The 11099-nt window shown below is 45.8% G+C and overlaps 1 protein-coding gene across 1 annotated transcript; it reads right to left on the bottom strand.

Moving 5' to 3' along the window:
• Positions 1 to 388: 388 nt before the first annotated feature.
• Positions 389 to 9822, bottom strand: fam117aa (family with sequence similarity 117 member Aa). The gene is made up of 8 exons (XM_030794058.1): positions 9705 to 9822; positions 7148 to 7296; positions 2739 to 2834; positions 2474 to 2596; positions 1995 to 2111; positions 1481 to 1607; positions 1192 to 1354; positions 389 to 641 (listed from the first exon to the last, which is right to left on the bottom strand). The coding sequence occupies exons 1-8, from the start codon at positions 9820 to 9822 to the stop codon at positions 389 to 391; spliced, it is 1146 nt and encodes a 381-aa protein (XP_030649918.1).
• Between the last annotated feature and the right edge of the window lie 1277 nt (positions 9823 to 11099).

Below are 11099 nucleotides of genomic sequence, written 5' to 3'. Positions count from 1 at the left end.
TGATACCCCGGTAACACAACGTTTATCAGTCCTAGTTCTGCTCAGACAGAGCAGAGAAATAAACAGTTTGTCCTGAGGTTTTGGGGAAACTCAACTCAATAGTCTCGACTAAAAACCTCACCTTCTCCCTTTTTTGCTGAGTTGTCGCTTATAATTTTAGAGTTATTATTATTATTATTATTATTATTATCATCATCATCTTGCTCTAAGTTGTCGTTATTTACAAGTAAACATTTCTTATTGTGTACGACTCAGCTAATTTCAGCTGAGCCGGAAACTCACTGTTCTGTCAAGTCTTTGTGAGGATGGTGAGGGGAAAAAAAAAAAAAAAAATCACCCTCTTAGCATTTCTGATGTATATCATTTCATGAATGCCCCGCCCACTTATTTACATATGAGAGATAGTAGAGTCTGGGAGCGGGACATTTGCATGTCCAGTTGCAGGGCAGAGGGCGGGGCCTTGGGCTGAGCAGCCAGTGACAGGTGAGACCGTTAGGCCACGAAACAGGAGGTCCATGGAGGGGAGGAGGGGCTTGAGGAGACTGACGGGGCAGAAGGCGGAGCCTCCGTGAGGGGTGAAGTTGACTTTGTTGGGGTCGGGGCACGAAGGTTGGCGGGGGACGTCACCTTGGCAGGGAGCGCTAGAGAGAAAGGAGAAAAACAAAGTTTCTTCATTATCTGATAAACGTACCGTCATAATCAGAGCTTAGCTGTAGTTTCAGTTTTAGAGAAGAGTCCAATAGTCACGTTTCAGACAATAAAAGTTTGACTTTGAATTCAGTCTACTTGCTCACTCCCTTTCTCCAAATGCTTGTTCTTAAAGGATGTTTACACAGGACAAACTTGCATGAAAAAAAGCAATAGTGAACAGTGAATTCCTTTTTTTGTCCTTCTCATTCCAAATTTGGAATGTCCAATTAATAGCGATCTTGTAAGCCCCTCCCACAAAGAACAGTCGTCTTGATCTGGGCCAGGCTTTCACTGTAACATGTGAGGAGATCACCCAAACGTTTTTCACACCTTGAGTCGCTCAGCATCACACGTCAACATCACACCCTTAGAGGACATCGCTGTCTGAGACATGCAGTCCATGAGCCTGGACGACAGAGCATCCGACAGCACAGACGACCGGGGAGTGGTCAGATTTGGTCGTGAATCTCAAATGAGTGTCTCAATTGTGTTTTTACTCACATGACGTCCTCACACACGCGCACTCTCTCGCAGCCTTCGGGCGGTTCTCTTTGGAAGGCGTAGGTTTTGTTAGGGCGGGGCGAGGAGGAGGGCTGGAGCGGCGAGGCGGGGTCAGCCACACCCAGCAAGGGGGAGGGGCATAGTGTCTCACAAACCACCATATCTAACAAAGAAAGTGCGAGTTAACTAACAGACAAACACCAAACACCAGTATAAAACACTGACTAAGCACGGTTAGCCAGTTTGGGCGATGCGTCGTATCACCCATCCGCCAATCGGATTGACTCACCGGGGTCTCCCATTGGACAGGGGGAGTGGGAGGGCGAAGGCAGGGCGGGAGAGGGGTCACTCTGTGAGCCGCTGCTGCACCTCTGAGCCGGGACTGGCGCTCGGTGACCATCTGGCACATCCAGAATCTACTCAAGACACACACACACACACACACAGACATATATACACACACATGCAGACAAGTTATCCAAAGACAGAGTCTGGGGACATCCTCGGCTTAGTGACTCTCTAATGATGTCTTTTTTGAGGGAGACAATGGGCGTCAGAGAGATTGCTTATTCTCTTAAGAACGTGAAGTAATTTCATTGTTTTAAGGGGTCTACGTCCACTAAAAATGAAGAACAAACCCATATTTGGTACACTTGTGTAGCCCACTCATAAACACACACAAACTCAAGCTTTCATTGTTCTTAACACCCTTGACTGAAATGGTCATGTCTCTATACTCTCTGAAGCAGAAGTCTAAGCATCCACACAGTGTCTCTCTCCTCTGGTTTTTGTCCATTTCTCACCTTATGTGGATCCTCAGGTGCTTGGGACACAAACACACCTTCCAACTCCAGGTTGAGTCCCTCTACGCTACGCCTGAGCCGCGGAGCCAGTCTGCTGAGAGGAATCAGAGCCGCTGTCTACACACACACGCACACACACGCACAAACACACGCACACATATATACGCGTACACACACACACACACACACACACACACGACAGTGAATAGTGTGCATACAACATGTGGGGTTTGACGTTTGAATCCTTTCATGTAGATGAGGTGTGAACAGACAGCTATGGCTATGGCTATGATTCTGTGTGTGTGTGTGTGTGTGTGTGTGATATCACATTGTGGCGGATTAGTGACAGCCGTTCCTAAGAAAAGCTGATGCTGTTTTTAAAGCCCTGTTGCTGTGCTGGTACCAGTGAACTGCACAGTTGCACACGTCCCTCACAGACAGACCGTATCTGATTGGTGCGGACAGAGACGTGTGTTTACCTGTGTGGTTCCAGCGGCGTGCGTGCTGCTGATTGGCAGAGTCTGTTGTGGGCGGGGATCGTACCCGGATGAGGGCGGGGTGTGTCTGGAGCGCTTCTGAAGGGAGTGCCGTAGTTTAGCAACCTGTGAGGCGAGAAAAATGTGGAATAGACAATATAAGACTGAGAACTCAGACAGCAGATCTCACCCCCCCCCCCACCCCCCACCACCATCCCTGACCAAACAACAACAACAACAACAACAACAAATCGGAATAAGCGCTGACCTCTCGGAGGTGCTCGGCACTCCCCCAAGAGGCTGAGCGCTTGTGACCTCCTCCTGACCTTCTCCCTCTGCTCTCCTCCATCCAGGAGCTGGGAGTCTGGAGACAGAGAGAGAGAGAGAGAGAGAGAGAGAGAGAGAGAGAGAGAAAGATAAAGGGAGAGGGAGAGGGAGAGGGAGAGGGAAAAGAACAGAGAAAGGGAATGAATCCGATGTTTTTCCAGATGAAACAAACACCTTAAAAGGATTAGTCGATCTGTGGAATTCTGAGGTTTCATTGGACCGTTAGTATAAACACCCCATTAGTGTCATAATACCACCTTCTATCACATGTTAGTAATGATGATATCACAGTAGATTGTAATGCTACATTACTGAACACACACACACACACACACACACACACACACACACACAAAGAAAAAAAAAAAGGTCACACCATAATCCTTCACAAAAGATCTCATCTGAGAGGCATCTGCCACATAAGGAAATGTAAAATGTAAACATACAACTCTTAACAAAAACACAGCCTGCTTCTATAGTTTCTGATAACATCTACAGAATCTCCATATAACACAGGCAGGAGTGGGGATTTTCCAACTACTGATCCTAGCTGGTTGCTCACAGTTTTACAGAAAATTACAAGAAGAAGCTCAAATGGTCCTTCTGAAATTCAGACTATAGATACTCCACGGAAACGAACATCACACACACACACACACACACACACACACACACACACACACACACACACCACAATATACTCACACAAACAGACACATATACACACACACACACACACACACCCCCCACTCTGTGAAAGCACCACAAAAACGTTTCCACAATGCTTATGCTCATGTAATTATTGTACTACTGTACTGTACTGTTATAATATGCATATATACTGTTTGCACTTCAGCCACAATTTTAAGTGTGAACACGTTCCAGTTTAGGTTCTTCACTACGGGATGGGTTGTGTAAAACTTACTCCCAGTTGTGTGCCCTGTGACCAGAGACGCTGACCTGTTTTTCTGCCCGCGATACGGAACCGAAAACGTCATCCCCTGCCCCTGAGACTAGATTTGAATACCACCTGAGGAGACGCCGCGCTACCCTGCTTCACACACCTGCTAAAGACAGCAGCCTACGCACACCAGAGCGAATGCATGCACACAAACAAACAAACACACACACACACACACACACAGCTGTGCTGAGTGCCACATAACAAGAACTTGCAAGAAAAGTGATGCTTTGACACTTTTTACACACACACACACACACACACACACGCGCACAAACACACATGCACGCACCCAAACACAAACACACACACACACACACACACAGCTGTGCTGAATGCCACATAACAAGAACTTGCAAGAAAAGTGATACTTTGATACTTTACACACGCACGCACGCACACACACACACACACACACGCACGCACCCAAACACAAACACGCACGCACGCACACACACACACAGTTTACACTCTGACACATACATCCAGGTGTCTCTCACATGCTTCCTAGCCTCCTGCCTCTCATCTCACTCACAGACACTGTGAAGAGGAGGAAAAGGAAAAGAAAGGGGTTACCACACTGAGTCAGCCACGCGAACGTTCACACACACACACACACACACACACACACACGTCCTATCGCGTACTGACATGACACTGCGACAGTGGCGTCTCGTCGGCCACAGTCCCCGGCCTGCGGTGCGCTGGGAGGAAGCAGAGAGGCTGTGAGCGAGGGAGACAGGCGCTCAAACGCCCGTTAGCGTGACAACCGCTTTTGGCAGTAACCTCCGGTGTCTCCTGCGCTCGTGTCACGCGAGAGGGGTCGAGGAAGACACCTGGATCTTCTTCTCGTTCTTTCTTTCTTTCTTTCTCTTTCTTTTTTTTTTTTTCTTAAAGTAACGTCTGGAAACACGGCAGGTCGCGAGGGGAGGAATCGGTCCGCGTGGAGCTTTCCCGACAGAACGTTTCCCCCCCGGCTCTGAGCTTCAGACGCCGATTCCGAGTTTGGATCCGTAACTCCTGCAGTTGGCCGTCTTGCTCTCCTTCTCTCTCGCTCTCTCTCTTACATTCGATACAGAGTCATTCTGCCTGGATCTTCTTTCTGTGAAATGCAGATTCTCTCTCTCTCTCTCTCTCTGTCTCTTCCACCCTTCAGCCATGTAACACATGCCTCACAGTGTTCCACACTGAGCTCATGAGCCATGATTGGAGAGAGTGATAAATTTAAAATCTACCCCCCCCCCCCACCATGCCCATGCACACATACCCCTCCCCCCACGAGCAGCATCATACCCATATTCCCAACCCACACCAACCCCCCACCCCCTCCCCATCCTAAATGAAGGTCAAATGGTCTCCGCTCTTTCAGCCGACACAGATACCAAATCGGAGCGTCAGGATTAAGAAACTTCTAGATGACCTGTGTAATCTTTCACCAGCTGACCCGGCCTGGGTCGAGGCGACGTGCGAGAACTGAGTATTTGAGAAGCGTGGTTCTGGAGTTTGGGGGGGGGGGGGGTTGGAGTAACAGGTTTTGAGTTTTGGGGGGTGACGGGAGCGGGAGGGAGCGCGTATAATTGAGAGAACTGGGGAGTTGAGGGAGGTGGGGCTTAGCAAAATATGTCAAGGGTGAAAAAGTGGCTATGTTTACTCATTAAGGCGTAATGAATAACACAAACTAGGACAGGACGAGCAAGATGCAGAGTAGGGACATGGCGGGGTGGCAAAATACGGTGGGGTGTGTGTGTGTGTGTATGTCTGTGTCTGTGTTTGTGTGTGTATGTATGTGTGTCTGTGTGAGTGTGTGTGTATGTCTGTGTGTGTGTATATGATTGAGTGAGTGTACACACATTCATGTCTAGGACTCTGCGGGCGAGTACAAAAAAAAAAAAAAAAAACCCCTCTAAGGACAAACAAAGCGTCCGTTTCTGGTTGGCCGCACGGCCCAGTCTGTTTGAGGCTGGTGCAGGAGCCAGGGGACACCTGCTGGGAGTCCCAGCATGGCCAGGCAAACTGCACCTCCCTGTCCCAGGGGCTGCCATTTTACAGTCCAATCACCCTTTTCATACTCCCCAAAACCCACTGAGGGACTAACACCCACATTTCTATGAAGGGGGGGGGGAAGGGGGTGGGTGATGACAATGCAGTATTTGGTCTACGCTTTGGACAATAACGACAAGGCCAGGGCTACCTAAAGTTGGGATTGAGCGACCGGGAAAAACGCCCGGGACGAGCCCCTGCTGCCGAAACACGAATTACCCCGGTACGCCCAAACAAAACAAAACAAAACAAAAAGGACGAAACAGTTTTAGAGTAAACCTAATCAAAAACGTAACCAGCATGGCGGTAAAACTTGAAATCACCCATCCTGTTCTCGTGGTGTCTACTAATCAGGTCAAGACTATAATGATTTTATATCAACGCAATACTCCTTATTCCTGCCAGGGCTGTGAGTACACGTCTTGTTGACCCCAGAATTATCTATACCAAGTTACCAAGTCAGCAAAAATAAAAAGCCAGTGATCCTCAATTCTTACTTATATAACCCCTGCGCCCCCCCTCCCTCCCCCAAAACAAAACAAAACAAAACAAAACAAAACAAAACCAAAAAAAAAAAAATCAACCAAACCACAAAACACCATGACAACCACTGCGACCAAGTTACCACACCAGAGTCCACACACTGCAAGTACAGGTTTTCTACTCAAGCACCTCAGTCCTGTTTTTCGCTATGTGGAAAAACTCCCAACTCTCCGCTCTATAAGAGTCCATGTGGAAGCCATTTAAGAGTAAGACAATGGCGGCCGGCCTGGGCCAAAGCTCCACTCGGCTGTGACTGATGGAAGTCTAATGTTATTAGGCAATTACCCTGATTGCTGATTTCTTTTTATCCGTACAAGTCTGCACTGTATGACACTGTAACAGTACCACAAAAAAAACCAAAAAAGTGCCCATAAAGAACACTGTGTATCGCAGTCTCAGCCATGCTGACAGAACACGCAAATCTGACTGCAATTTCATTGGGTAGAGTGTGTGTGCGCGCGCGCGTGTGTGTGCGTGTTCTTGGTTTTTCATTTGTGTATGATAATCAAGACCTTTAAGCATGCTCCATCTGGAAGGCACTCAGCAAGTAAGTGAATGAGTGAGTGAATGAATGAATGGAGTGAGGGTGTGAGAGAGTGACTAACTCAGTAAGAGCAAATGAATCAATGAGAGTGAATGACTGGCTGAACGAACGAACAAACGAACGAACAGATGGATGAATGAGCCACTCATTGAATGTTAGTGTGTGAATGGATGACTGGCTGAATAAATGAAAGTGAGTTACTCTCTGAATGAGTATCGGTGAACGAATAAAATGAATGAATGAATGAGTGACCGGAGCATACCTGTGTAGCTTTGTCATTGACACAGGTGACGGCCGGACTCTCTGGTTCTTTGGGCCACTGGCCCTGCAGGTACGGCCCGACCAACGTGTCCAGGGACAGGGTACGACGCAGGGTCGGCTTCGGAGGACGAGCTTTCGTCTTACACTCCACTACGAGAAACAGCGACACAGAGCGAGTTCATACGAAACCCATCCAAAGACCAAGACACATCTTCAGTAATTTACAGAATGGATGCCACAGAGTGGATATGAACCCTATATGTGACTTGTACATTTAAAACGCAAACACACACACACACACACACACGCGCGCGCACGTGCACGCACTCATACTAAAATATCTGTTTCCCCAGAGGACTCTCTCAGCAACCACCATGACACATTTCACACACGTGTTCTCTCTCACAACTCCTTTCTCCTAATTCTCGCAACGAACGGCCTGAGAGTCAAATGTGTGTCAGTCAGTCATGACGGCGTCTTGACGAAGCATAATTTACGCGAATACGCAAAGAGACGTTTGGTGAAAAACTGAAAGAAAAAAAAAAAAAAGAGAGAGGAGCTGTGTTCTAAACTCTGCACTGTTACGTGGGGATCCATACTTAGAAGTGTGGATTAGTGGAGTTTGGAACGCAGTGCGTGATACACACACACACACCCCCCCCCCCCCCCCCAGCCGTCAGTCATTACTGTCTCCCCAGTGGGCTTTTTGTGGTCAGGCCGTCAATGTGTTGAAAGTCTTCTGTTGTCAGAGGCTCAGTTTTGTAGGCAGGTGTAAATCCTTGAGCTGGTGTGGAGAGCCAATGAACTTGACCAGTTCTACCTAAACAATTCTGTCTGGTCTTTTTCACTTTGGGTGTGCGGTTGGGGAAAAAAAAAAAAACCAACATGCTCCTTAAAGTGGACCCACCCCGCTTTTTTGTACACACACACACACACGCAAATATTCCCAGAGCACGGCAGACAGGATGTAAAAATAAACACAGGGGAGCACAGAGTAGAGTTACACATGGCTCTTCGGAGTGGTAGTTTAAACACATAAAACACGCACGGGAGTCTACCCTGCTAACACACGTCCACCTTGAACTCTGACCTCTGCTGAGAGTCGGTGTGTGTGTGTGTGTGTGTGTGTGTGTGTGTGTGTGTGGCACATGATGTAGATTCTGGTTGGTCAAATTCAGTGGCGTGGGGCAAGCGTATCAAAAATCTATGAATACCCCCACCCCCCTACCCCATCCCCTTTCTTTCCATGTTTTTGCAGTTTTTATCTGAGAAACAATATGCTGAAGTTCTCAAATACAGAATTTACAGTGGCCATCACAAACTACGCCAGATGTTCGCACACGATAGACAGCTCGCCAGTTTCAGGTTCCAGACTTTCGGTCATTTTGTTCCTATGTTTGTTTGTTTGTTTTTTCCCCCTCATGTCAACACTCAATCATTTGTAAGGTCACGAAATTGAAAGCGCCTGGTTCGGTCTGCAAAACCACCTAATAATGATTTCTCTTCCTCTCTGTAACAACGATAACAACTAAATGGATGTCTGCTACACTAATCACACATATCAGGGAGCTGCGAGAGCTTTTCTTTCAAGCGTTAAGAAAAAAAACAACAACATCAACGCCAAAACACCAGCATGCTTACTGAAGTCTTTCCATCTGGCTGAACAAACCACACAAACACGCTGAGCCGCGAGCGCATACATCAAATGTCTGAAGAAGTCTTCAATTTCCCATGTTAAATAAGGAGCCTACAAATGTCAAACAAGCAAACAACAAACACTCTGTCCGCAACATGAAAAAAAGGCTTCAAAAGAACACATGCACAGTATGAAAAAGTAGAAATTGTGTGTTACAGTGCATATTCAAGTTTCTGCAACCATCGTGAAATAGTGTACACTGCTGACATATTACATGAACAAAAGCGTTCGAACACTCACTGTGAACATTGTTAAGACAATACACGCTTAATTGAGTGCACCAATTTAAAAAAGTAGCATTAAAGAAGTAGCATTTACGCGACCATTTTCAGTAAGTCTCTGATCCATCACTGAGTGCATTAAAAACTTCACACTGTTTATGAAAACTGATATTCTGAAAACAAAATTCTGGTTTGTTATTGGTTACTTAATTCGCTCCGCTTCACGCGATATTGTTAGACAATTGCTTTATCACGTCTCAAAACGTCTTCGTCGTAAAATGTCGCTTGTGGCATAATTTTTATATCGCGGAGAGAGATGAAAATGGCAATACAAACACACACAGCTTGGGGGTTGAACTGGTACTGCAAACCTTCTTCAATGTTACCCTAACGTTATAAGTAGGTTCCCACAGTTTAAGAACAAAAAAACACGCGTCAATTCACATCAACCTGTCGAACACATCAGTAAATAAAGAATGCATTACGGTTTTAGTAGTCCAATAAAAAAAAATACTGACCAAACACTACAGCAATTAATTACGATTTGTTTATTAATGGATAGACAAACAGGAGTAGAATACCTTCATTAGTACATTTAGGCAATACACAACTAGTATGCGTGCATTTTATTGAATATTTACCTGTTTTGAAATCTTTGCAGCGCGGTGGAACTTTATTGTGCAGTTGAAAATGAACAGTGGCTCGGAGGGGCTGCAAACCTGGGTTTCCCCCCCGATTCATTCCGCCTCGACACGACATCCCCACACAACCAGACTGTAGTCGCTTTGGATTGAAATTTCGCAAAATAATAATGATTTTACACGCCGTTAACGTTTTTTTCCCACGTTAACTTCACGACCGTGTGTTATTTTGATAATATATCAAAAAACGTAACTTTCTGAGAGCTTTATTTTAACAATAATATTAGCTCCCTGGCTAGCAGTCAGCTAACGTTAATTCCTATTGTGACAACAAAGATTTTCTCTAACTTTTAATCCACATTGAAAACAAATTTTCAAATATGTATCGTTGTACTACGGCAGAAAATAATAAGAACAAGCTAACTGTAAAACCCCAGACCATACTTTGTATTAACTAAACTTAACGAACTTCAAAGTCTGAGGTCTAGTCACTTCTACATTGTGAGTTCGCTGCCAATTCACTCTGCAAATCTGACAACAGTCAACTACACACACTCGTGTGTAATTTACCAAAAAAGGGGAGTGGCTAAAAGTATGTTCTAACATTTGGTTGGCTGTTGAGAACTACTACTTTAACGTTAATGGTCTTAATCGTTGTCAATCTTTTTAGGGCGGACCTTAAACGGCAATTTCTCCCACACATTATTGAAATTCATGCCCCCTTTCTTTGCTTCAACTTTACTGTGTCTGAACTGAACATACCGGTAGTTCTAATCTTCATAACGTCTTTTGGCAGGGGAATCGTGCTGTATCAGGTGTCATACACGAACCGGGATTGCTATAACCTGTTTGCTCGGGGGCAGTCTGCAATCCTATCTTAGTTCTGTCTCTGCTGTGAATATTAAAACTTGGTCTGTTTTTTTCCTCTGGGGCATTCCCAAGGAATACATGGGAATGTTTATTCAACCTGGGAATGTTTATTCAACCAGATGACTAGTATGGCATCTATCAATCTATCTATCTATTACATCCATGGAAAAAGAGAGAGAGAGAGAGAGAGAGAGAGAGAGAGAGAATTGTGTCACGTGTTAGAGACATGTAACAGGTGGATCCTATTCATGGCTTGAGCGTTTACATTCAGTCCATATCAAACATTCAAACACTGGTCACCTAATACACACTGTATGTAGTAATGTGCCGTTACATACAGTTCCCTGCCTGACACTGTTAACATGACAGTCTCAGGAGAGACCAGGCTGGGACCTCTAAAGCAGTGGTTAAACCCTAAAGCACCTATACTTTAGCCTGCCTGTAGTACTGTCTTCCTTTAGACAGATGACTGACATGCCAGATGGATTCAGTTACCCCACTCTACCTTGGATACCACAGATAGAA

Source organism: Chanos chanos, chromosome 16, assembly GCF_902362185.1.
Source record: "Chanos chanos chromosome 16, fChaCha1.1, whole genome shotgun sequence".
Classification (NCBI taxonomy): Eukaryota; Metazoa; Chordata; class Actinopteri; order Gonorynchiformes; family Chanidae; genus Chanos; species Chanos chanos.
The sequence above is the reverse complement of the archived record's forward strand: the minus strand, read 5'-3'. Positions and strand labels throughout refer to the sequence as shown.